The 25486-nt window shown below is 35.1% G+C and overlaps 1 protein-coding gene and 1 long non-coding RNA gene across 2 annotated transcripts in view; both read right to left on the minus strand.

The window, feature by feature from the left end:
* LOC126767402 (GTP-binding protein Di-Ras2-like) overlaps window positions 1-13763 on the minus strand; it is a 71015-nt gene extending 57252 nt beyond the window's left edge. The window contains exon 1 of the mRNA XM_050484930.1: window positions 12948-13763. Within this exon, the coding sequence (XP_050340887.1) occupies window positions 12948-13112 (165 nt within the window). The 5' untranslated portion in view covers window positions 13113-13763. The remainder of the gene's footprint in view (window positions 1-12947) is intronic.
* Window positions 13764-13847: 84 nt separating this feature from the next.
* The window catches only part of LOC126767403 (uncharacterized), a 67115-nt gene continuing 55476 nt past the window's right edge, over window positions 13848-25486 (minus strand). Inside the window, exons 3-4 of the long non-coding RNA XR_007669088.1 lie at window positions 14677-14789; window positions 13848-14001 (exon numbers count right to left, since the gene is read on the minus strand). This is a non-coding gene — a long non-coding RNA (uncharacterized LOC126767403). The remainder of the gene's footprint in view (window positions 14002-14676; window positions 14790-25486) is intronic.

Raw genomic sequence — 25486 nt, forward strand, 5'->3', positions numbered from 1 at the left:
TTTTGAAGATACTACTAAGGCTTAAGTATTTCTTAAAATTATTGGGCACACAATAAGCCAATTTGCAGAAAAATCTTTTAAAGAGGCTAGAAATAATAATATATCTAGTAATATGATAAAATGTAATGCACACATAGCGTTGAAGTAACCTTTTTTGAATCCGAAAAAAAAAATTTTAAACTTTTACTGGATTATTTTCATTGGGATATTCCAAAATAGGCATAAATAGCAGCATCTATAATGCAGGAAGTCTGAAATTATCGAATATCTTAGATTAAATTCTTGTATGAGTATACATAAAAATATTTTATGACTTTGAGAGATTTTCGCGTCAAAGCGTGTCAACTTCGTTTTCACCGAACTGTATGTAATAAAGCAAAGTTTTACAAAATTAATAATTCGTCACTTCCGCCTGAATATGTGCCTAATGGTTATGTATTCATCAGATTTTTTGGCCACAATATTGCCACTAATTTTCTTTTCAGATAAAAACGGAACGGAAAATTACTAGAAGTTCATAAAAACAAGAAAACACATTAACTTTGGTTGCGCCGAAGCTAGCATAGCCTCGCAAATAAAGCAATTTCAGAGCAAAAACTAGATTTTGATAGTTCAGTTTGTATAGCAGCTATATGCTATAGAGGTCCGATGTTAACGTTTTCGACAAATGAGCAGCTTGATTGGTATCTCAAGACCTAATTGACTAGTTTGGGTATAAAAATTGGCATATGAACACGGCGTATGAGTAACTTTTTCAATACAGCGTTGCGTTTGTTATTATTTTTAACAATTAAAAGTAAATTAAAAACAAGCACTAGAATAATTAGTGTGCATGCTAATAATTCTTGATAATTAGATTTTTCCTACACCAACGCACACACACACAAACACCTGAACGCAGCGCTACCTGCAATTGATTTTATATGAAAAATAATTATTTTAATATCTCAAAGAGTGTTGCAAATGCATTGTTGTCTTCGCTGCACAAAAATGGCAGAGCGCTTACATATATTACCTTTGTTGAGCAGCATCTTCTCTACTCGTTTGCAGTGAGTAGTCAACTTTTTGTGAAGGCGTTTTATTGCATTTACGTGCCTGGTCGAGACCTTGAAAGCTTTGCAATTAATAACAATTACGCGTGCAACAAATTGCAATTATGCCAACATTCTGTGATTCCGTGATTTTAATGCCACAAAGGCATTGATTGCTGTCTACATTCAAAGCTTTTTATTTACGTACACAAACACATACGTACATACATATATGTATATATATATATATATATATATATATATATATTTTTTTTTTGTCATTGCCCAAAATATGAGGAGGATAGGACATTTTGAGAAACGGAAATTTCTGAAAGAATAATGCCAGATAACATAGTGCCGCACATGCTGCGGTCAAAGCAGGTGTGGAACCATGTTAAGCACTGGGCCGCAAAGGTTATTCAAGAGCAGCGAAGACTAGAACGACTGCGATATAGCGAGGCAAACAGCCAAAACCAGTTCGAAAATCCCTGAGATGTTATAGTCAATAGGCTTAGCTTGCTCTGCGATGTAATACTTAATCGGTGGTTCCGCAGGGCATTTCAGCTATGTGTCGTTATTGAGATGTTTTTTTAGTGGGTTAAAGTCCCATGCTACTGTTGTAAGGGCAACAGTGTCTTTTGATGATTTTTTTACATCTCGCCATACAAAAAAAAAAAAAAAAAAAAAAAAAAAAAAAAATACATATATTGAGTGCAGGTGCCAGGTGTAGGTGTGCGTGTGCTTGTGGTTTTGTAAATTTAAATTAATTGCAAGGAAATTGTGCTACAGGTATGAACTACTGCAAGCCGAGAGACAATTGAAAACAAAACAAAATGAGACAACAATAATAAAAGAACAATTTATCTGCCTTAAGGCAGTTGATGGGGTGTCTTACGGTTACGCTGAAGAGTTTAAAGTAAGTTTTAAGGGAATAAGACATTATTTCTAAACGGTTTAATTTTAAGCCTACGAGGAGCAAACCTCCAAACGTCTGATGTGGTGTATTTAATAATTATAAAAATCTTTCTAAGAACTTTTAATACCAATAAACAAGAAGACCGTTAACTTTGGCTGCGAAACAGCTATAATGCCCTCCACATTTTTTAGAATAAAGGAGTATAATATGATCTTTATCTTGATTTTCATCCGTCAGTTTCTATGACAGCTATATGCTATAGTTATCCAATCTAAATTTTTTTCTTCGGAGATTGTAGAAATTTTTTAGATATTATTTGGTGTCAAATTTCATAAAGATACTTTGTGACATAAAAAAGTTTCACATACAAGGACTTGAGCTCGATTGGTCAGTTTAGATATTGCTACTCCAGTAAAGAAAAAAAAAACTTTGACTATAAGATAAAGAAGGCGAGATTGTTGTTGGTGAAAAGTTCTATCAACCCACATCGTCTTGGGATAGATCGGTTTCAAAGGTGTCGATTGCTGAAAAGATTTTTACGAATATTAGAAAATCAGAGCTTTGCGGCTGACGAATAAGAACTCAACAGCAATAGTCCATCGGCTTCCATTGAATGGATACAAAGATTTGGTAGTAAAGGAAGATACAACAAATTACTTTAAACCAAAGCAATCAGGTTGTATATTTTCTCTTCCCTTTTTGAAAAATATTTGGCAATGTATATATTTGACATGCAGAAAAAATCACAGAAATTTTAGTATTTGAATTACTAATATAATATCCTTTAAATGAGCTGCAACCTATTTTCAACCACCGCACGAGTTTTGTCCATAAATTATTTTATTTCATTCGATCACCTGTAACCATTTTGGTAAGCTGATTTAAATAATTACAGCTATTTTGACATAAGATCTGAACTTGCTTTGCATCATTTACGCTTATTATTAACGGATAAGCGAAAGAAACCAGCAGATGAGCCAAATTTTCAGTAGATATATTACATTATGTGTATATGTACGAATTTTAAGGAAATTTTAAAGACCTGATTTATCACATATGCTGCAGTTACCTTTTATTAGAGTGGCATGGAAAAAGAGGAATTGAAGAACCATAAAGGTAATTCTGCGCAAACACAGTCTTAGTACGTTGCCAGTGACAAATATAGGGCTCTGAATTCTAAGATTAAAAAATAATTCTTTCATTAACAAAATAGAACATGTAATAATAAGGCTTGCATATAATCAAAATAGTTATAAATTTTACCTAAAGAAAGGGTCATGGCTCTATAAAAAGTGTACCCGAATGATTAGCGTTGCGAGCTGAGTCGATTTGGCCATGTTCGTCTGTCTGTCCGTCTATAAAGAGAATCACTCAAGTTTGGAGGTATCGAACCGAAATGTTGCATACCAGTTTTCCTCTTGAAGAAGCTGCTCATTGCAGGTGGCTGACATACAAATTGAACGAAATTGATCAAACTCAAGTTTTATATGGAAAAAATTTGCATTTAAAAAAAATATTTTTACGAAGTTTGGCATGGTTTATTTTCCAAAGTAACTATCCAATCTTCGAAAAAATTGATTAGATCGGTTTTCTATAGGATATAGCTGCCATACAAACGGGACGAATAAAACCAACTCTTTGTAAGGAAAACTTGAACCTGTGAATATGTATAATAGCTTCACTGCAGCCAAGGTTTTTATTGCGTTTTATATGATTGAATGATATTGAATTTTATCTCTAAATATGGACCACAATTTTTCATATTTAATATTAAATAATTTAACTTTATTAATTTATTATTTGCTCTTTCGAAAAATATTTTTTGCGTACTCTGTTTTTTTTTCGATTTTTGGACTTACTTGTATTTTTTTATTTATACATACAACTAAAATAAGTGCTACCCTTATGCACATGTACAAGTGTTATTTCTTATTATTATTTATGATTATTTAAATTGTTTTTCTGTTTGTTGAAATGCATATTTTATGAGAAAATGATATTGGAAATTACGGAAAGCGACGGCAATATGTGCACACATGCTCAATTATAACGGCAAACTATAGGCGAGGAAGTAAATAATAAGTGACTGAGTATAAAAGCGCGGAAGTCACGCGCCAAAATGGAAATAAAATGCCGTTAGGCACATATTTCCACACTTTCTCAACGACTGGCGAATACACACATACAAAAGTCTTAGTCTGAGGAAAAATCAACGTTTCCGACGTCATTTGCATACTAATAGAGATATACTTAAATATTTACACACACATATTCGCACTTACACATAAAGCACACACACTTTTCAGATCAACGCAGCTTTGTGCCGCCGTCTATATGTACATATGTTGTTGTTGCTACACACATTTTTTATGTCGCGTAGACTTTTCTTTGACAGTCATTGAGAAAGTTGTATACACGTCGTCTGGGTTGATATCTGGTAGCACCCAAACGCACACACACACGCAAATTGGTAATAATGCTCAAAAATATATGGACTTCGAAGCTCATATCTCGAATCGCGCCGCTTGTTTAATGTTGCTCATACGCTCCGTTGAACCGCAGCGATGTGCGATTTTTCATTATTATTACAACAACAATATTTACGTTATGCAACAAGAACAATTATTTTCTAAAACAGCAACATATATTTTGTGCAACAACTTTATTTTTTTGCACCAATTTTGTTATTTGTTTGTTTTTGTTTTTGTTTTTTTTGCTATTTTCAAATATTGTTTATTCAATCTTTTGATAACTTTATCGCATCGTTTTGGCTGCGCTTCATTTAACTCATATATCATGATGTGTGTTTGGTATACAGTCACATTAGTTGTATCCACCATAATCATCTTTTCGCCTTGATGCTTCCACAAGCGAATCAATCAAAACGGGAAATCACAGACAAGTGATTTTTAGTTCATTTTCAATATAATTTTGGGTTACAGAAAAATTTCTTTCGACTACCAGTTGCAAGTAGACTCATCAGACATTTAGAAGTTGTCATATGTGTTGCTTTCGAAAATGGAAAGCGAGGCTGAGAGACAAAACATCATCTCATGTGTCTACACTATACATCAAGCAGAAAATTACATGCATTGTGACAAAAGCAGACCCAGAAATTGTAATTAGAGTCTCCGAGTAAATGATATTTCAAAAGAAGGTATTTTGCCAAGAATTTTTCTCAAATTTTGTATTTCTGACCAAAATTCGTGTGCGGAATCGTTGAAAATATTGGAAAGGGCTTGCGGTGTTCCTGTTTTATTAAAACCACAAGCCTCCGAGTGGTAAAAAGTCTACAATGACTCGTTTTGGGCGACCTTCGACCTTTTCAACTGATGAAAATATTAAAAAGGCAAGGATTTGCCAACATCCGGCTGACTTTACTCTATACCTGTATGATCGGTGTTACACCTTAAATTATTTCTCTGGCTTTGATTTTTGAAAGTTGGAAGAGTACAAAATGTTCGGTTGCACCCGAAATTACCCCTTCATTACTTGTAAAATATGTCTTCGACAATTATGGTACCATTATCTCATAAAAGTTTTGTTTCTGTTCTGTGATGTGGTAGGTTGTATACGTGATGGAAGTCGTAAATCGAAAACTAATTGGACACAAAATTATTTAAAATCCATCTTGGCTCGTTCGAAAATTGTAAATGTTCTGAAATTACCAAAACCAATATAATCCAACGCATTTTTTATAAAGAATTTCAGAGTACTTAATGATCCATGTCACTCTAGACCTTGAACACTGGATGGTTAAGTAATGTTTGTCGCAAAACTTAGAGTGTCAGAATCTCAACGCCCTAAAAAGAAGATTGCTCTGGTGAGACTTAGCAGTTCTCCTGGACTGTGACCATCTTTAAGCCGCCTTTAAATTTTTTTTACCACTACAATATCATTGTTCCATCAAGCAAACAACAAAAGAAAAGGTAAGAGAAAGCTGTTGAATATTTTTACTTTTGTTTCATGATGTGAGCCAATATCGCTTTGGACCCTTTCTTCCTCAGTGATTCTGAGTTTAACGTCAAAATATTCTAATGCAACTGGGAAGGAAGCCAACTAATAACTGAATTACTTATCATAGATAAACTAGCGGAAAATTTATTGTAAATGATAAAAAGGTAACTGACCTCACGGAACTTCATACGCAAATGGACTGATCGTATTGACACTTTGTTTTAGAAATTCTATTTCAAAGGAAAAAGTATTCAAGAGCATACATTAGCCATATACATGAAATATGAACTTAGATTATTTTGAGAAGCTCAATTTTCTACGGGCGTGCGTAATATATCTAGCCATATGTGGTAGTCGAAAAAGTATTTTCGTATTTTGTCAATAGATGTCGTTGCAGTGGTATATCTCCAGTGCTACCAATTATATTGTATCGTACCATATGGTGTTAGAAAGATGAGGTTTTAAGCTTCATTTAACCAAAAAGGGAGTTAAATTCGGGTAGGTTGAAAAAAAGGGAGTGAAAATAATGTAGAAATTTACTATATTTTGAATTTTTTGTATAAAAAAGGGAAGAATGCCGTGCAAGCCGCTAATGAAGTTTGTGAAGTTTACGGAGGCGATGCTGTATCGGGTCGCTCGTTTCCGTTCTGGAAATTTCAAAATTTCGATTTACACTGATATAATAATGTTTCTAGCGGAAAAATGGCAAAACGTGGTCAACCAAAATAAGTAAATAAAAAAAATAAGTTTTCGATACTTTTTAAGATACGAAAAGCCTTTATGGACTACCCAAGATATACAGAATTTTGTTCTGTTTCTATGTCTTTACTATAGTCTCAAAAGTGGTACCTTCTCTGTGGAAAGGTACTGTGATTAAATCCGATATCCAAAGAAATTGTTATGAATATTTTGGTATATGAAAACTTTCTGCCAAGAGCTGTCGTGAGATCGTAAATAACACAATGTCTTGTGCCACAAATCAACGAACAGTTTTCTAAACTCTCAAAGGAACACTTCCTGCAAAAAATTTGTGTAGCAAAGTAGAGAAGATCGCTGGAAGTGAGCCATACTTTGAAGCAAAAGATTGTATGTCGGAGATATTGGAAGTCGAAGTTGAAGTCGAAGTTAAAACCCGAACTTTTTCAAGCGAACCCGAAACGAGCAATTCACTTTTTCTGTGCAAGTTCCAACTGAGTTAGAGCTTTTTCGCAGATTTTCATGCAAGTCTTGAAATAGTTGACACAAAATTTGGTGCTTTAGTGACTGAATATCCACATTGAAAGCTGTACTACAGCCACAAATTTTATATAAATAAAAATAGTGAAATTACAGTTGGGCTCAGTGCTGCCATTAAATTCTAATATATGTAAATTGGCACTTATCTACAAACTCTCGTACAAATAACTGTCAATTTATAACGTATACATATGTCAACAATCGCAGTTGAATGTCAATAAAACTCGCCTGATGGGTCTGGAATTGTGGCGCACCAATGCGAATGGGTGTCAATTGGTTAATTTAGCAAACGTGTATCCAGCAAAGCGAGACTGCTGACAAATGGAGCACAACGCGCAGCAGCTTGTTAAATCGTTATCAGCATGAAATAGGCTGTCGTGGCATTTGCGGTCAACGAACAAGGCTACAGGCAACAGACAGATGGAGTTCGGGAGCGGTAATGCCTAACTGCCATCGTCGTCGGCGCTGACTAGGCTGGATATAAACGTATGTGGTTCAGAAGTGTCCTGAAAGTAGGTTTACATGACGACGCTCTCACATGGCAACTATTTGTGGGATGTGAAGGACTTTCATAAAACGAAAACATGTACGACTTAAAGCGATGATTAAATTTGAATAGAGTCCGCTCATCCAGCAATGGAAAGGCCAAGAATCTACGATTTTATAAATTCCAATGAAAAAAACCATAAAAGAGATGCCGGTTACTCTGGAATGAACTTGGTTGAAATGAACTTAAAAGCGAAATAAAATTGGAAAACATAGCAAAGCATAGAGTGACACAATTAAAATTCAAAGAAAAAACGCAAATAAAAATAGCTAAGCGTCTCACATTTCAATCTCTATAAAGTTCTTGTGCATTTTCTCCCATTTCTGCGAAGGAAAATTAACCGCACTGACATGAGAATATCATTGATAATGCATTCAGGAAGAATATCTCGAATTGAAAACTGTGGTGTCCTCCCAATATGTCGATGAATGTTTGCTGTTACTATAAAACAACGAGGGAAGTGAAAGACCCAACCTTGCAAAATAAATATACCCAGGAAATTGAAACTACAATTTTCAAGTACTTTTTGTCAGAATGTATGACATATTTGGAAACAATCATTGAAGAGGTCGAAGTCGTACGTAAGCTTTTGCGGTTTTGCAATTTGTGATTGCATCATTTTGAACATATGTATTTGTAATGGGTGAACAGGTTATATGAAGTTTGCTGCGATGTTTGTAACACTCAAAGAGAAATGTCGGAGATTCTATAATATATGTATATGAACAAATGATCAGCATGACCAACTGTCTGTCTGTACATAGCCGAACTAGTGAAATATCAATCTGAAAATTTGCTCTCGGCATTTTCTTTTATCTTCGTTTTTAAAGACATCTTCACGATATTTGGCATCAGTAACATAATACAAAGTAATCATTTTTCACTACCAAGTAACTCAGCAAAACATAGTTTGTTTTTGTAAATTTCAATATAAGTGGAATATGTTTAATTATAAAACACAATCAAACCATAAAGAAAGCATCCATGTGGAAGTTAAATCTATAGAAATTGCAAATAAATTAAATACTTAATGTAACAATTCACATTATCAGATTTTGCGGAAGCTTCGTTTAAGTTAATTAATTCGAATTCGGTGTTTTTTTTTTATTTTATTTATCGATTGCGAGTTATCAAAATGGTTGATAAAAATACAAATAAAAAATATCCATTTTACATACATGAAGCCGGAAATTTTTTAGATCAAAATTTCAAAGTGTACGTTGAGCCGATTCAACAAACCTTCTCGAAGACCTCTACTTATTCCGAGGTTAATGACCTTGTTGTTTACCTTTAATGAGTTCAACAACCCCTTGGTAGGACTTTGCCGTTGATGATTTCGCCAAAAAGACAGAGAGACATACGGCATTCAACTCGCTCTAATATGTACATAGATATATATAATTCTTTACCTATCGCGATTAGTTTTAGGGGATACAAACAACCACTTGGTGGGAAAAATATTAGATTTTCAGGTAGCAAAGTTAAAAATAAATTATCTTAAAATGAAGCACCCTAACCTTATCAGAGCCAGCAAAATATTTAAGGGCAGATTGTTAATATGTGTGTTGCCAAGAGCTGCCAACATATACTAGAAAACTTTGTCAATAACGGTAAAAGCCTGCGTACGCGAGTGCTTGTGTCTGTACGCTTTATAATTATTCCGTGTCGAGCGTGTCATGTTAAAGATGTTTGCAAACAAAAGTTCTCTCCTTAATTGTCTTCCAAGCGAATGTGTTGGTATGTGTGATTGGATTTGCCGACAGTGCGCAACGTGGCGAGACAAACTTTAATGTAGTTAAGTACTTGACTATATAGTATGTATGTATGTGTTTTCATGTAGGGATGTATGTGAATGACTTTCTTTTGTGTTTGTAAGCCTTTTTGTTGCCAAGATGGTGAATAGTTGAAGCATTAGATGTGCATCCCTCCAGGAGTATATTAGGCAAAAACTTTGCATATATCGGGTGATTTTTCAGAGCTTGATAACTTTTTTTTAAAAAAAAACGCATAAAATTTGCAAAATCTCATCGGTTCTTTATTTGAAACGTTAGATTGGTTCATGACATTTACTTTTTGAAGATAATTTCATTTAAATGTTGACCGCGGCTGCGTCTTAGGTGGTCCATTCGGAAAGTCCAATCAAGAAATTTTCAGTGAATGGGCCCTAGAAAAGTTGGCAGAAAATCCGCTTTTTTATCGACAAATTTTGTTCAGCGATGAGGCTCATTTCTGGTTGAATGGCTACGTAAATAAGCAAAATTGCCGCATTTGGGGTGAAGAGCAACCAGAAGCCGTTCAAGAACTGCCCATGCATCCCGAAAAATGCACTGTTTGGTGTGGTTTGTACGCTGGTGGAATCATTGGACCGTATTTTTTCAAAGATGCTGTTGGACGCAACGTTACGGTGAATGGCGATCGCTATCGTTCGATGCTAACAAACTTTTTGTTGCCAAAAATGGAAGAACTGAACTTGGTTGACATGTGGTTTCAACAAGATGGCGCTACATGCCACACAGCTCGCGATTCTATGGCCATTTTGAGGGAAAACTTCGGAGAACAATTCATCTCAAGAAATGGACCCGTAAGTTGGCCACCAAGATCATGAGATTTAACGCCTTTAGACTATTTTTTGTGGGGCTACGTCAAGTCTAAAGTCTACAGAAATAAGCCAGCAACTATTCCAGCTTTGGAAGACAACATTTCCGAAGAAATTCGGGCTATTCCGGCCGAAATGCTCGAAAAAGTTGCCCAAAATTGGACTTTCCGAATGGACCACCGAAGACGCAGCCGCGGTCAACATTTAAATGAAATTATCTTCAAAAAGTAAATGTCATGAACCAATCTAACGTTTCAAATAAAGAAACGATGAGATTTTGCAAATTTTATGCGTTTTTTTTTTTAAAAAAGTTATCAAGCTCTTAAAAAATCACCCGATATAAACAAAAACTTACAAAACAAAAACAAAAGCATAGTAACAACAACAGCAGTAAAAAATAAGCGAGAAATTCAATTAAGCAGCAATATGCGTTGCCGCTTCATGTTGCTTGGAAGCATTATATCGTATAATGATTTTCTGCTTTTGTAATCTGATAAACAGTCACAAACATACGCACACATATACGCAAAAAATGTGAGCCAAAGACAATTGCTGCATGTTGAGAAATTAAGTAACTAAGCTATAGGAGAAGACTGCAAACACTCGACAATAAAGCCAAAGAAATGTGAGAATATTTTAGGAAGCAGACTATTTCGGGTTTCCAAAGATACCATTGACATTGGTTGCAGCATTCCCTCAAACTTTATAGTACTTTTGTAGAATAGGAACCCGATACTGATTCAGTTATTTAGTCGCAGATCGAATATTCCGAAAATCAGATTACTGTTCATCTCCATTATCCGTCATCGGATGAATATTGCTTCTGGTAGTGAAAGTATTCATAAAAGATATCGAAGCAATAAAATATTTATTCTATTTGTAATGAATTTGAACACTGTACTCAGTTTATGGAGCATTAAGTTCGATATTGAGGTTTTGGCATAGCTTCTTCTTCTTCTTTGGCACTATAACCGTGGGTCTGAGTCAAGAAAAGGAAACTTCGCCGGTTTCCTCTATATTTTGTGAGGTCACACATGTTGTAAATCCCAAGTGTAGAAAGGACGCTATGTACTTCATCTTTGCATTAAATTTATTGGCGCCCTTGCCTCGGTTGTCTACGCATGCGTCTATGGTCTAAGGAGCTTTTCGCTGGAGCATCGTCTTCTATGCGAATGACATGGCCTAACCAGCGTATTCGTTGTAATTATATGCGCTTTACTTATTTATAATGCCGCTTCGTTCATACAGTTCGTGATTCCAACTTCTTCGCACTCATCGGTCACGTGCACGGTTCGAAATATTTTGCGAATAACAGTTCTTTCGAATGCTTTAAGTACTTTCTCATCTTGGGTTGTAATTGTCCATGTTGCTGCTGCCGTATTATAGGACAGAAATGAAAGACTAATAAAGTGTAATGTTTTTTCGCCGAGAGAAGGTCTGCTTCTCAATTGCCTGTTCTCTGCACAGTCGGTTCTTCATAATGAATACAGAATTCATCAAGCACTGTCAACTAACAGCATGTATGAAAGTAACAAGAACCAAATTAACACCAAAACTGAGAAAAATGCTTTTGAGGGATATGGGAATGAAATGCCCCACTGCATACCCATATCGAAAAGTCTTATTATCTTTGCAGAGATCTAAACTCCTACACCCAATTTAAAGCAAAACTAATACGGCTGTGTAAACTGACGTTGAGTAACACCAAAAGCTCCGTCAGGATCGGGAAGGACCTCTCCGAACCGTTCGATACCAAACGAGGTTTCAGACAAGGCGATTCCCTATCGTGCGACTTTTTCAACCTGCTTTTGGAGAAAATAGTTCGAGCCGCAGAACTAAATAGAAAAGGTACCATCTTCTATAAGAGTGTACAGCTACTGGACAGCGGCTACGTATGGACGAAAACACTCCAGCTCGATATATTGAGATCGTCGTAAAGCCAATGCTTGGGCTTACCTGTGTTGGTTACAGTTCGGTTGCGTGTACCGCTCTTGGCAAACTCGTCCACTATCTTATCATCCATCGATGAGTTTCCGACCTGACACCTAGCAGAAGTGAAGTCGCTTGTTCCTGGTGATACTATCCAATGCTGCCCTGCTTCAGAAGACCCCTATGTGAAAATGTTAACTGATAATGTATTAGAAGCTAGTCCGACGGCTTTCCAAAAGCCTATGATCGAAATATGGTATACTTCAGTGATCCGGCTGCTAAAAAAGCTGCCTCATGTTTACTACCAGCACCAGTGCCACAGAGTTAACGTTTAAAGCCGAGCTGAGTGTATTTTCCCATTTAACATGCGAATTTCCGCTCGGGTCGGCTTTGAATGTCCACTGTGTGGGAACCTTAAAGAAGACAGTATTCATAAATTAAAATTAATCGATAATGGTCGAACGATGACTGATAAATCAATAATGTGCCGATATGTTTTGTGTATCTCAATTCTTTATGGAGTTAATCCCATTGAAGTTAATCAAAAATTTTAGAACCCTAGACTTGCCGAACCTCTTAAGTAAAAATGTTGTATTTGAAATGGAATAAAAGTTTATGTCTGGTTTAGCGGAAATATCATATCTCTGTGTTTTATTATTCTATGATTTTTATCTCAAATTAGTTTTGTGAACACAATAAATATCGTAAATAAAATTACGCTTCCATTTTACTCACCTTCAGTGTGACGCCGCCCAAATCATATTCCCGATTAAAGAGATCCTCAACCGTGGCACGATATTTGTCCGTATAGATTTTGAAGAGGAAACGTTTGATGATGGAACTTGTGCTCACACCAGCACCGCCCAGTATAACCAGTCTTATGCGCTCCAAATCGGCCATTATGAATACGGCGGACGACGGCAACTGCAGATGCTCGACAAATGCCTACACAAAAAGTTGTTGGGGCAAGCATCAGTCAGGAGCTACTGTTATTATTTGATTTAACTCTTTAAGCTGCAGGCTTCTCGGCTAAGCTTAAGTAAGCTCATGTTTTTGAAGTTTTATAAATTATTCGTTAAACGCGGCTGTGGGCTTAATAACCGCACAATTTCAAATTTAGATTACTTTGTACAAAATTATTTGATTTTGCTGCTTCAAGCGAAGGCAAATAAATCAAGATTAACGTTATTTTTAAGAGAAAACGCTGGAAGTTAGATTTTCTTTCAAAAGCTCGCTGACTGATTAGAGAAAGGTGAATTTAAAGCTTCTTACGCATAACAACACTGCACACTATACTCCCACTACATGCATACACTACAAAAAAAAGGGGGAAAATATTTCGCATAAATCTTTAACTCAAAAAATTGCTTTAATGAGCTTTTGCAGCGCTCTTAATTTGGCTTTCTTTATTTCTATGTAACACTTTTTCATTACATTCTGCACTGATTACTTGGGATTTTGTTGTGAGTGTGGGCGTTTGGGGCGTGACGGATGTGCGGAAATTTAATTGTGCGTTCGCTTCCGATTCTATCCGCTTCCGTTATTTGGCTGTTCACATTTTATCCCGAAAAATGTTCCATTCTTATTAATATTATCTTGTTGTTGCTATACGCATTGTCTCTCTCTCTCTCTCTCACTCTCTCTTTTCACACTTTCTACAAGTGTCTCTTTTACACGCAGAGACTTGCAGGGAGTCTACTTTTCTTCTCCTCTTGCTTTGTATACCCTAAACAGGGTATATTAAATTTGCCACGAGGTTTGTAACACCCAGAAGGAAGCGTCGTAGACCCTATAAGGTATATACTATGTGACCTGGTCTACGAAAAGGGGGCTAACGTGCGAAAACTAGTTTTCTGGGAAAAGCTGCTAAAAATAATCGTCAGTTTCTCGTTATCTCATTAATTGTTCTCCTTTTTTTTGACACCTAAGCCCCCTTTTCGTAGACCAGGTCACATACATAAATGATCAGTATGTTGAGCTGAGTCGATTTAGCTATGTCCTTCTGTCTGTCTGTCCGTCCGTCTGTCCGTCCGTCCGTCCGTCTGTCTGTATATATACGAACTAGTCCCTCAGTTTTTAAGATATCGTTTTAAAATTTTGCAAATATAATTTTCTCTTCAAGAAGCGGCTCATTTGTCGGAACTGCCGATATCGGACCACTATAGCATATAGCTGCCATACAAACTGAACGATCGGAATCAAGTTCTTGTATGGAAAGCTTTCCCATGTGACAATGTATCTTCACAAAAGTTGGCACAGGTTATTTTTTAGGGCAACAATTTAATCTCCGAAGAAATTGTTCAGATCGGCTTACTATAGCATATAGCTGCCATACAAACTGAACACATAGTTACTTACAGAAATGCACCTGTGAAGGGTATATTAGGTTCGGTGCAGCAGAAGTTAATGTTTTTTCTTGTTTCTGTTTTCTTTTTTTATTGCTTTTTCGTGTTTTATTGCTTACTAATTCATATGTCGTACGTCTTTTGTTAATGTCTTTAGATGCTTCTCTCATATCAATTGAAGATTGTTTGCGCAAATTTCATACCGTTTTGTCATTGTGCGTCGAAGAGTGAGCTGAAAATATAAAGTACAATAAAATGGTAAGTGAAGCGATCCACATAAAATTTCACGGCAAGAAAACTAAGTTGCGAGGCTTAGCAGACATATACTGAAAATATATCTATCGTAATGGTTAAACCGTACTATAAAATGTGTATTTTTGGCAGTATTATTACATTCTATGACAAAATAAATATATTTTATTACTGTAGGTGAACATAATCCAATATAAAAATCGATATTTATAAATATATTGATAGCGCCACATAACGTGCTTAGTAGATGCCTAAAAGTAATTCCTATGGGTATCAATCAAGATGAAAATGTAAGTAAATTCATCGTCGTAGTGGATGAGATTTTTTCAGCCGCACCAACTTACTTATAAACAAAACATGTGGCCTGAATTCCACACCAATTACTACTATGAGCAAAACACAGTAAGACTGTGTTCAAATTTTTAAAATTCTTAACTTATTTCCCCGGAACGGTATTTTTAATTTGCTGCTCGAGTCAGAAGCATAGATCTAAAATTCATTGCAAGTAGTAATACTTTTCATGACATCCTGGTAGTAGGAAAGCATTCTTTCGCAGAGTCCATATTAACTCCCAGCAGAATTAAAAACTTATTCTAGTAAATATTCTATTATTATATAAGGAGAGGGTATCCGAGATCTACGAGACAAGCACATTGTCATACATATAGAGAGATTTACAATACCGAAATTTATACTGAGAGGTAGATATTATCGGGGACGTCGAAAAAGTTATATGGTCGCGATGATAGCTTCAAAAGTTTAGGTATGTATGATTGAAATCCTTTTTATGCAAAGGAATTATAAACGACAGCCTACTTCCGGAAGGAAATATGTCTTATTTAAGAGAGGAATTAAAAAGCCTTGTCAAAGGCAAGCACTATTTTTCAGGAATTATTAGGGAATTATATTTGGGCCGTCATTAAAAGATTGTTTTAACTTTTTAAATTAAGTAAGACGTCTGAAATAATTGGAGCGTTAATGAAGTATTCGAGCCGAGCACGTGCTGAGAGGGAAACATTTTAGGAAAATTAGTATAGTAGTTTGTCTTCAAATTCTGCAAACATATTGGAAAAAATGTGATTGTCAAATGACATGATATATTTGTATTTCATCGCAGATGGAAATTTGGAAATCCTTGGTTTGGAGTTTACGAAACCATAAAACAATCCGCGATCACGTACAATATTAATTGATTCAATGCAACGGGTTTCAAGTCTTCAGATTGTCAAGCAGGCAAACATTGTGTCGAATAATTTGAGAATTTTGTAAATAATGCAAAAGTTTAGAACAATTGAACTTAAATTTCAATTATTGTGGATTTCAAATCTAAACTCAATCAAGTTTAAGAAGGCACAAAATCTTACCACGCACAATTATTAAGGATACTTAACTGTTTGTGGCAAGGTCTGGCAATACAAGTATGTATGTACACTCCAATTACAGAAATAATTCCGTAATAAAAATAATCTTTCATATGAATAATAACGTCAATATGTATATAAGGAAATGCATGAACATAAATTTTTATGGGTTTTTATATAAACACACTTTTATGAAAGCTAAATTCTAATTACGCAAATAATTGCAGAGCAAACAGCAATTTGCGGATTTCCTCGGTAAATAGGATTATTTAGTTTGCTTACCTAAATGCAAATATATATGCAAATAAATTTACACTGCTGTAAATATATAAAAAATTATGGCGATTATTTGCGTGCAGCTAATTATCCAATCAACATCAATAGCTTAAAGCTTATATAATCGTAATAAATTCGAAATTAAATCTGTCACAGAAAATATCAATGAAATTTATTAGCTTTTTATCGAATTTAAAAAGTCCATCTATTATTGTGGAAATATTTACTAAAAGTCATGAGAACCTTAAAATTTTGCAGCATTTTATTCGAATACTTAGAATGGATTAGAAGGTGTTCTCTGCGCTCTTTTGTGAATAATGCTCAATGACCATTGTATGGCTTCTATGCTGTAACTGGTATCAATCTATCACCATATTTCAACGAAACATATCTAAGACTATGCCGATCAATATTAAAAATTGACTAAAAGAACGAAAACTGTACGTGAAAGCCAGTGTCCGTAGTCGAACAATCTCGCTTAGATTGGGTAGTCTCAAGACAAATGTTTACTTTGGACTCAAAAAAGTGAGCTATTGCTTCGTTTGCCAAATTCAAGTCTCCGGGGGCGACCGGTATCTTGCCAGCACTTTTACAACAGGGAGAGCATGTTGCACTGCTGTATATCCCTGCGCTATGGATGACAGCGAAGGTGATCTTTATATACAAGAGAGGAAGGACTATTCGCTGGCAAAATTCTTTAGGCCAATTAGTCTAACTTTCTTCTTACTAAAAAGTATGGAAAAGGTCGTCTGTTATGAAATACGAACCAGCATGCGTACAGAGTAGGTATATCAATTAATATCGCTCTGTACCAGTAAACTTCGTAGACAAAGAGTTCGCTGGAAGGAGGGGAAGTTATATTATGCACCTTTCTTTGACATCGATGGTGCTTTTGATAACACGTCTCGCGGGAGAGTAGCAAAGGCACTGGAGAAAAGGTGTGTGAGAGCACCGGTGCGCAGATGTATATAGGCAGTACTGCTCTCCAGAATAGCTGAAACCAAGGAGATACCAGGATTTGTCTCGGTACTACAAGAGGCTACCCACAGGGTGAATGATAGACCTTAGGTTGTTAATTTATAAGTTTATTAAATAATAATAGAAAAATCTTTTTTTTTATAAAATTGCTTATTTTTGAATTATGAGTGAAGTAGTTTTTAGATAGAATCATCGGTTTATACCTTGAAATCTATCAACTTTATCTTCCAAGCAACAATAATGTTTCTCTCCACCTCTACCAAGTTCCAATAGTATGTCTTAATGTCCACATATATTACAGATTGCACGGATAATCAGTCATTCGAATTGTAACTCGCTTTATCATCCTACTAGTTTATATATATATATACATATATAATCCTTCTTATTTCGATTAGTTTTAGTTGATACAATACACGCATGTTGCTAGAGTATAAAAATCGATCTGTTCTAATATTAATAAACAAAAGAAAATATACCTATGATATCTGTAATTAAAGCTTTAGAAGAAAAAGCTTGGAACTTACTAAAAAATATTAATTCTATGTAAAAATATCGATGTAAAATTATTATTATATGTAATTATTATGTCCATTTTACGCGTACTAACAATAAAAATTAATCTTTTTTGTCACGCTTTTGTTATAATTTATTTGTTTGGTAATGAAATATGAATATGATTTTGTTTTCAGAAGCGTTTTAATTGAAGCTAATGGCGAATGTGCATTGAAACGCTGCGTGTGTTTCTAGGAAAAATCTGGTTTGTGTAAGCATGTACGGGAATGCATTTAGCTCAGTTAGTTTCAATTAAATTGCATACAAAATTCATATTTACAACAAAAATTTACTTTAAATTATTTAAAGCTGAAACAAGACAGAGCAAGGGTATTAAAATATTTTTGGCTTGAATTTAATAAGTACCACGTGTACTGGTATGAAACGAGCGTTTTTATTTTGTGAAAATGAAATACTCATTTTCAATTTGAAAGTTAAAAAAAATGTATCAAAAGTATTATTGTTTTCCACCCATTTTGATCACTTTTCTGGTAATGTGGATGGATGTCTGTGGATGCCATGCCAATAAAAATGTTCGAAATTTGAAGCAAATCAATATAGACACACAGTTTTCGACTTCTGCGTAGAAATCGAAGTGCTGCTTAGCCAATGCGTATCTCACCGCTGAATCTAAATAGTAAACGGAAGGGATCAAGTCTGGTAAATACGGTGAATTGGGTAGCAGCTCCCAGTCAAGTACTTTGATTGTATTCTGAACCAATTTTGCTTTGTGTGTAAGTACATTGTCGTGTAACAAAACTACTTTGCCGTGTCTTTTGGCCCATTTTGGTCGTCTCTTCGTTAAATGCATAGTTCAAGCTGTTCATTTAATGTATTTAGCGATTAGGATTCACAGTTTTACCAGGATTTTGATTCTCATGATATACTACGCCCAAACACAGAGCAATGTATTTCTATTGCATTGATCTGCGTTTGGAGTCGATGCTGTTAGTTGTGCTGGATTAACCCATCCGTTTAGGATTCTTAAAATTAATCAATTTTTAATCATCAGTAACAGTTCGTCTTTGAAGTCTTCCACTCATTCATGTATTAAGATCTCGACGTGCAATGCGCTAAGTCGTTCCATAGGTCAGTTCGAGTTGCTGCGAACGGCGCCGATTTGACTCCACGGTTTTCGTGTACACTCTCAGCTACGGCTGCTATATTTTCTTAACTGCGTGTTGAACGTGGTCTATTTCGTCGAATATTATCCAATAGTGAATGATGGTTCTCAAGATGTGTGATGGTGTTGTGAATGGTATGCTCAATAGACCGATTATGTTGACCATAACTTGAGCGGCGCGCGAAACACATTCTTTACAGAACGTGAATTTTCGAAATAAATGTGAACGATTTTTAAACGTTGTTCAGGCGTAAGTCTTTCATGATGAAATAGCAAATAATACTCAATACCAATTACAAGACAGCTTTATATGACTCACATGTGATGTGTCTCAAAAAGTACTTCTACATGGATCACTCGTTGTAAGCAATATTAATATGTGAACAAGACCAAAATAAATTTTATAAACTTAAAATGTGTGACCAGCAAAAGCAGAAATGCTTACACTGCCAGAACGAATAGGAATATTCGAATAACCTTAGGCTTCAGCACCAGCAAATTCAGTATGCACACACATATTTGCAAAACTCGGATTTGAAATGTAAACATTAATGCTTTAAAAACAAACGCAGCAGTCTTTTAAAGTAATAAAAGCAATATGTTTATATAACTGTTTATATGTTAATATGTTCGAGTATGTGTATGCATGTGTATTGAACCAACAACAAAACTTAGTTTGAAAACTATATGAAGAATAGCAAACAGCTAATAGCAAGTAATATCGGAGAGAAGTACATATTTGTATATAAAATAAAATATATAAATGCCTGCACAAATAACACAACACGCCAACACACGAACACTTACAATTTTGAAATACACCCAGCGGCATAATAGTGTCTGCCTGAGCAAACGTTTGCATATGTATTCCCAATGGGCCATTTTCTCGTTATATAAATGTAAATAGGCAGGGAAATATCACAGATATACATATGTACGCTTGCATATCCATATTTTTGTGTCTATACACACACATAAGTATATATATATCCAATAGCTTGGAACTGGCTGAGCACAAGCAGAGGTATTGCTCATAAGCACCAGGAAAATTGAGGAAAAAATAACTCTTACTATAGGAGAGTGCGTAATTACTTCACAACCACAGTTGAAGTATGTATTTAGGGTAATATTGGACTCCAAAATGAAATTCAAGCAGCGCTTGGCAAACATAAAAAACTTCTAATCACAAAAGCTATGAGCTCAGTTATACTATATGCAGCTCCAGTATGGATTCAGGCACTGAACATAAAAGCGTATGCCAAAACAATAAATGCCGTGCATAGACTCACAGCAATAAGGGTAACAAGTGCTTTCCGAACTATTTCCAGCGAAGCATCTGAAGTACTAGCTAGTATGCCGGCCATAGACATCCAGGGGGACGAGTTCACAAGATTATATGGGCTATCAGCGCCAATTATAGAAACCCAGAAGAGAGAAGAGAGAAAGAAGAGCATAACTATATAGCAGCAACGGTGGCAAACCTCAACGAAAGGACGGTGGACCCACAGACTTATACCTGACATCCATACGTGGATAAGTAGACGACATGGGGACCTGGATTTCCACCTGACCCAAATATTAAGCGGGCATGGGTGCTTCAGAGGCTACCTATACAAATTTCAAAATCGTCAAAAAACGTCAGTCCGTATTGTTCGATGTGTGTGGAGCCCATAAAAGATTCTGAACACGTTTTTTTCCAATGTCCTCGGTTTCGAAACATAAGGAAAAAGCTAGAAACTGCACTAGGTGGTAGCCTAACGGTAGAAAATTTGACTGCATTTATGTGTCAGTCCTCTGACAAGTGACTACATTAAGACAGTTATAGCAGTATAGTAATGTATCCACAAACAAATGTAATTGAATACTTAAGCAAAAAGCAGTTAGCGTAAGTTACACTTACATCTAGAGCCGTCTGTCCGAGACAAAGGTGCCAACTAACCACTCGCTCAAGTGCTGTAGTCTTCACTAAAAGTTTAAAGCTCTTCGCTGGGTTTACAGTTAGCAAATATGTACCTAGCATATGTGTTTGTATGCAGTTATATATGCATGTACATATATGTACATATGTGAATTTATGTGTCTGCAAGTATTCAAATGTTTTTGTGTTAATATTTATAATATTAACATTGGCCATTATTTCCAAAATGGATTTCTTCTGCAAACGCCACTTGAAGTTTACTCTTTTGCCCTAAAAGGGTTTCAACGTTAGAAGCTCTTTATTTAAAATTCAAATCGTGCCAAGACCAGTTTTTTTTCTACGTATAAGTCGTCACTTAAAATGCAAAATAACGTATCATCAAACAAAACGAAATTCAATTTTTTATTGCACACGATGATTGTATATATTAGGGTTTTTTTTGAACTATTCATTTTTTTCAGTCCCATCATGAAATTTTCTTGGAAATACCTCAAAAACAAATCTCTGAAAATTTGAGCCCTTAATAGTAACATTAAGGACTGGACCAAGGCATGTAAAAATATTCCATTGAAATACACGAAAATCGTGATTTTTATCTTTAAATTTCTATAGCTCAGAGGTATTTTATGGCATCGCTTTGACTTTAGACACATATTAACAAAGTCGAAACTCACACTGGCGAGGTAGTACGGGGCTCTAAACCTGATTTTTCCACGAAATTCGCATTTTTTTGTATATATCTCGTAAACGACAAGAGCTATAGAAAAAATGTACATGACAAACTTGTAGGAAATTTTATTTGCTACAAAAAAGGTCCGAGGTCAAAATCGCTATCATTAATACTTCTGGAGATATTCGGCGTTTTAATTAAGATTGCATGGAATTTTCATAGCTTTTTTATTGCATACCATCTATGAAAATTCTATAAAGCCTTACTTAAAAAGCCGAATATCTCGAGAAGTATTAATGATAGCGATTTGCCTCTGAGCTATAGAAATTTAAAGATAAAAAATCACGATTGTCGTGTATTTTCAATGGAAAATTTTTACATGCGTTGGTCCAGTTCTTAATGTTAATATTAAAGGCTCAAATTTTCAGCGAATTTTTTTTAGGGTTTTTCCAAGAAAATTTCATGAGGGGATTGAAAAAAATTTATAGTTAAAAAAAAAACACCCTAGTATATATACATAAAGTTTAAAGCTTTCGTTATCAGGTATAACCAAAATATAACCATTATAATAACCATTTTATAACCAAAAGTAAAATTTTGTTAAAATATGAGTCATTTACGTTATTCTTTCGCCTGTAAAGTTATGAAAACTGATGTAACACTAATTTGCATGAACTTTTTAATATTTAGCATTAATGAAGTCAAATTACAATCTTTGAAAAATTATATTCCTGCTCAACATTTTTCGTTTAAAAAACTAATTTAATCTTATAATAATAAATACAATTACTATTAATAACTTTTCCCACAAAACCACTTTTCTAAAAGTTACACGCTCTTAAAGTACATTCAGCGTACTGGATTCATACAGTACAACATGTCGTATGAGCAACATTTACTGTATAAGGCGCTTGTGTGAATGCTCAATACATTTGATATATAACTTTAACTGCATATAACTTTTAATGTATATGTTTTGAAAAAAGCTAATCAGATCTTTTTTGTAGAGCAGCAAATTTTTTAGTAGAAAACCATGTTTTAAAGTTGTAGGTTAACTTGCTTAGGAGATCAAAAATGAATTGCAAAAGATTAAAAAAACCCTTGTAAAAGTACGGGAAAAGTAAAGTCAAATAGGCAACTAAAAATATACTCAAACATATTCAGACTATATTTGAATTCCAGTAAATAAAATACACAATATTGCGGTAGTAATGCATATTGCAAATCCTGCTCTTTATTTAATAGTGGTTTTTGGATATTGGACTCTGTCGACGGCTGTAGGAGTTTCCCCTTGTAAATGCAGCTCTGTGAAATTGCGGTTAGGTGGTCCAACCAAAAAACAAACAAATTGGTAATTAATGCACATATGTAAATATAAAATAAATTAATTAAATTTCAACAAGCAAATGCAACTAAGTACAAATAAACCGTCAAAAAATCTTAGATAGCTACCGTTACACCATTTATTGAGATAACCTCAAACTCTGTGTTCAATTCAGTTTTGTTTTTCGTACAAATGCAAACCTTTTAACTGATTTTCGACAAACTGTACGAAAGTCTTGGAGCGATCTATGACCTTAATTGAATTCATAGTACCATCAATAAACACTGGTCCTTGTTGAGTCCTTATATTCAGAAATTGCATTAATTTCATTGATGCACTGTTACGGAGTTAATCCAATGCAAAAGTGTAAAAAAAAGTTGCTGGGAAATTTTTCGCGTTTATATTAGATTTTTGGCCGAATGAATATTTTAGCTTACTGTTAAGAACACAAACAGCGCTCGCATGTCAAAACGTTCTGAGTGCGTATAACATAAAAAATGTCAAACTTTACGATTAGGTTGTAAGTTGTCAAATTACAACACTGGGGTTACCAAGTCCTGAAATATAAAAACTAACCTACGTATAAACAATATTACTCAGTTATGACTGTTAAACTGTAGGGAATGACAACTAGTCTTAAACTATTTTACAATCAGTCAGCTGACTGTCTGCTTTCTTAACAAACACTCAATCTTATTTGTACACACAGGTTGTCCATTGCCAGTCTTCTGCAAAAAATATACCAGTTCAGAACCATTTAAAAAATAGACCATTGATTTATAGTTAAATATAGAAATATATCAACAACAAAAAATAATAAATAATTCTGTAATTGGTAAGTATTTTCAGAGGAGCAGCAGCCAAGCAATATTGGACACAATGCTGAAAAAAACTTGGCCCAACGGTTTCATACTTAAGATAACCCCACCGAAAGATCAATTTTTTTTGGGATGCAGTTGCGTTTTTTGAATCACAACGATCCCAATAGCGACATTTTTGTTTGTTGACGAAGCTATTACTATACTTTACTTTCACGCCGCTATGCGCATAGCTTAAGAGGTTTTGCTTACATCTCTCAGTTCTGGGTACAGCAGTACATGGATATAATTACATGTTATTTCATATTATTTATTTTTAAAAGTGGCTGTTTCAAAGGAGGTGTAGTGCATATGTATGTGTGTGTATGCAAAAAGTAAAGTAGCTCTACTTTCATTTTCCTGAGAAGAATTACATTTTCTGCTTCAACGCCTTTGCTCCTGCTGCTTGACAGCTTTAAATTTGCAGTGTTGCGAAATCGACATTCATCCAGCACACGGAGGCATTTTCAATCCTTAACATTTCCATAATTAATATAAAAAAAGTTATTCATATAAAGAGCAGCAGGTGGTAGCTTGCAGCGGTTGCACGTGTGTGAGCATAAGAGTGCCTGCATATCTATGCAACTTTATGTGCGCGTAAAAATTATATTTTTATGTGCTCCAAAGCTAATTCACCGCTAGACAACTGGCTTATAGCCAATAATCTGTGATGAGATGTGTAGTGTAGTATTTGGTGGGGCTTGAATAAGCAAACTTGCGCTCTTTAATGCGAACTACAGGGAAAACTATAATGTACATAATATGTACTACATATATACCCTGTACGAAGGTGAAATTCCATTACAAAACTCGCTAGTACGGTAACTGGCTCACTTCTTAAAACTTATTCTGTTTGAAGGCAGGGAATAGCTATTTTATCGTACTCTGTTATTGAGCATCAAATGCTGTATATTTGATCTTAGAATCTTCAAAAATGTTGAATATGTTTGCAGAGAGTTTCATCGGAACTCTGACATGTTCAATTCGCTATATATTTTTACAGAAAAACGAATAGGGAAGAACTAGCAATGATTAATAGCGTAAAAAATCGAAATATATTTGAGTAGTGCCTTTTCCTACAGGATATGCATGGGGTTTCGAAAATGTTTCCAAACAAGAATCGTATTTTAACATCTCGCCAATTACCCGTCTGAAGAACAACAAAGCGGCGACGGCCGAGCTATTCATATGCGGCATCAAAGAACTGATAAGAAGCATGCATCAACTTCTTTATAGAATATGGACGGACGAAAACATGCCCGAATTAAGGTGTGCTCTGCCCAACAATAAAGGTATAATCCTCTACAAGAGTGTACAATCGCTGGCGTACGCCGAAGACATCGATATCATTGGCCATAACAACCGCGCCGTAAATTCTGCTTTCTCCAGACTGGACAAGGAAGCGAAGCAAATGGGTCAGGCAGTGAACGAGGGCAAGACGACATATCTCCTGTCATAAAACAAACAGTCGTCGCACCCCCGACTTGGCTCTCACGTCACTGTTGACAGTCATAACTTCGAAGTCATAGATAATTTCGTCTATCTTGGAACCAGCATTAACGCCAACAGCAACGTCGGCCACAAAATCCAACACTCTTGCCAGCAGGTGTTACTT

Source organism: Bactrocera neohumeralis, unplaced genomic scaffold (assembly GCF_024586455.1).
Source record: "Bactrocera neohumeralis isolate Rockhampton unplaced genomic scaffold, APGP_CSIRO_Bneo_wtdbg2-racon-allhic-juicebox.fasta_v2 ctg603, whole genome shotgun sequence".
Lineage (NCBI taxonomy): Eukaryota > Metazoa > Arthropoda > Insecta > Diptera > Tephritidae > Bactrocera > Bactrocera neohumeralis.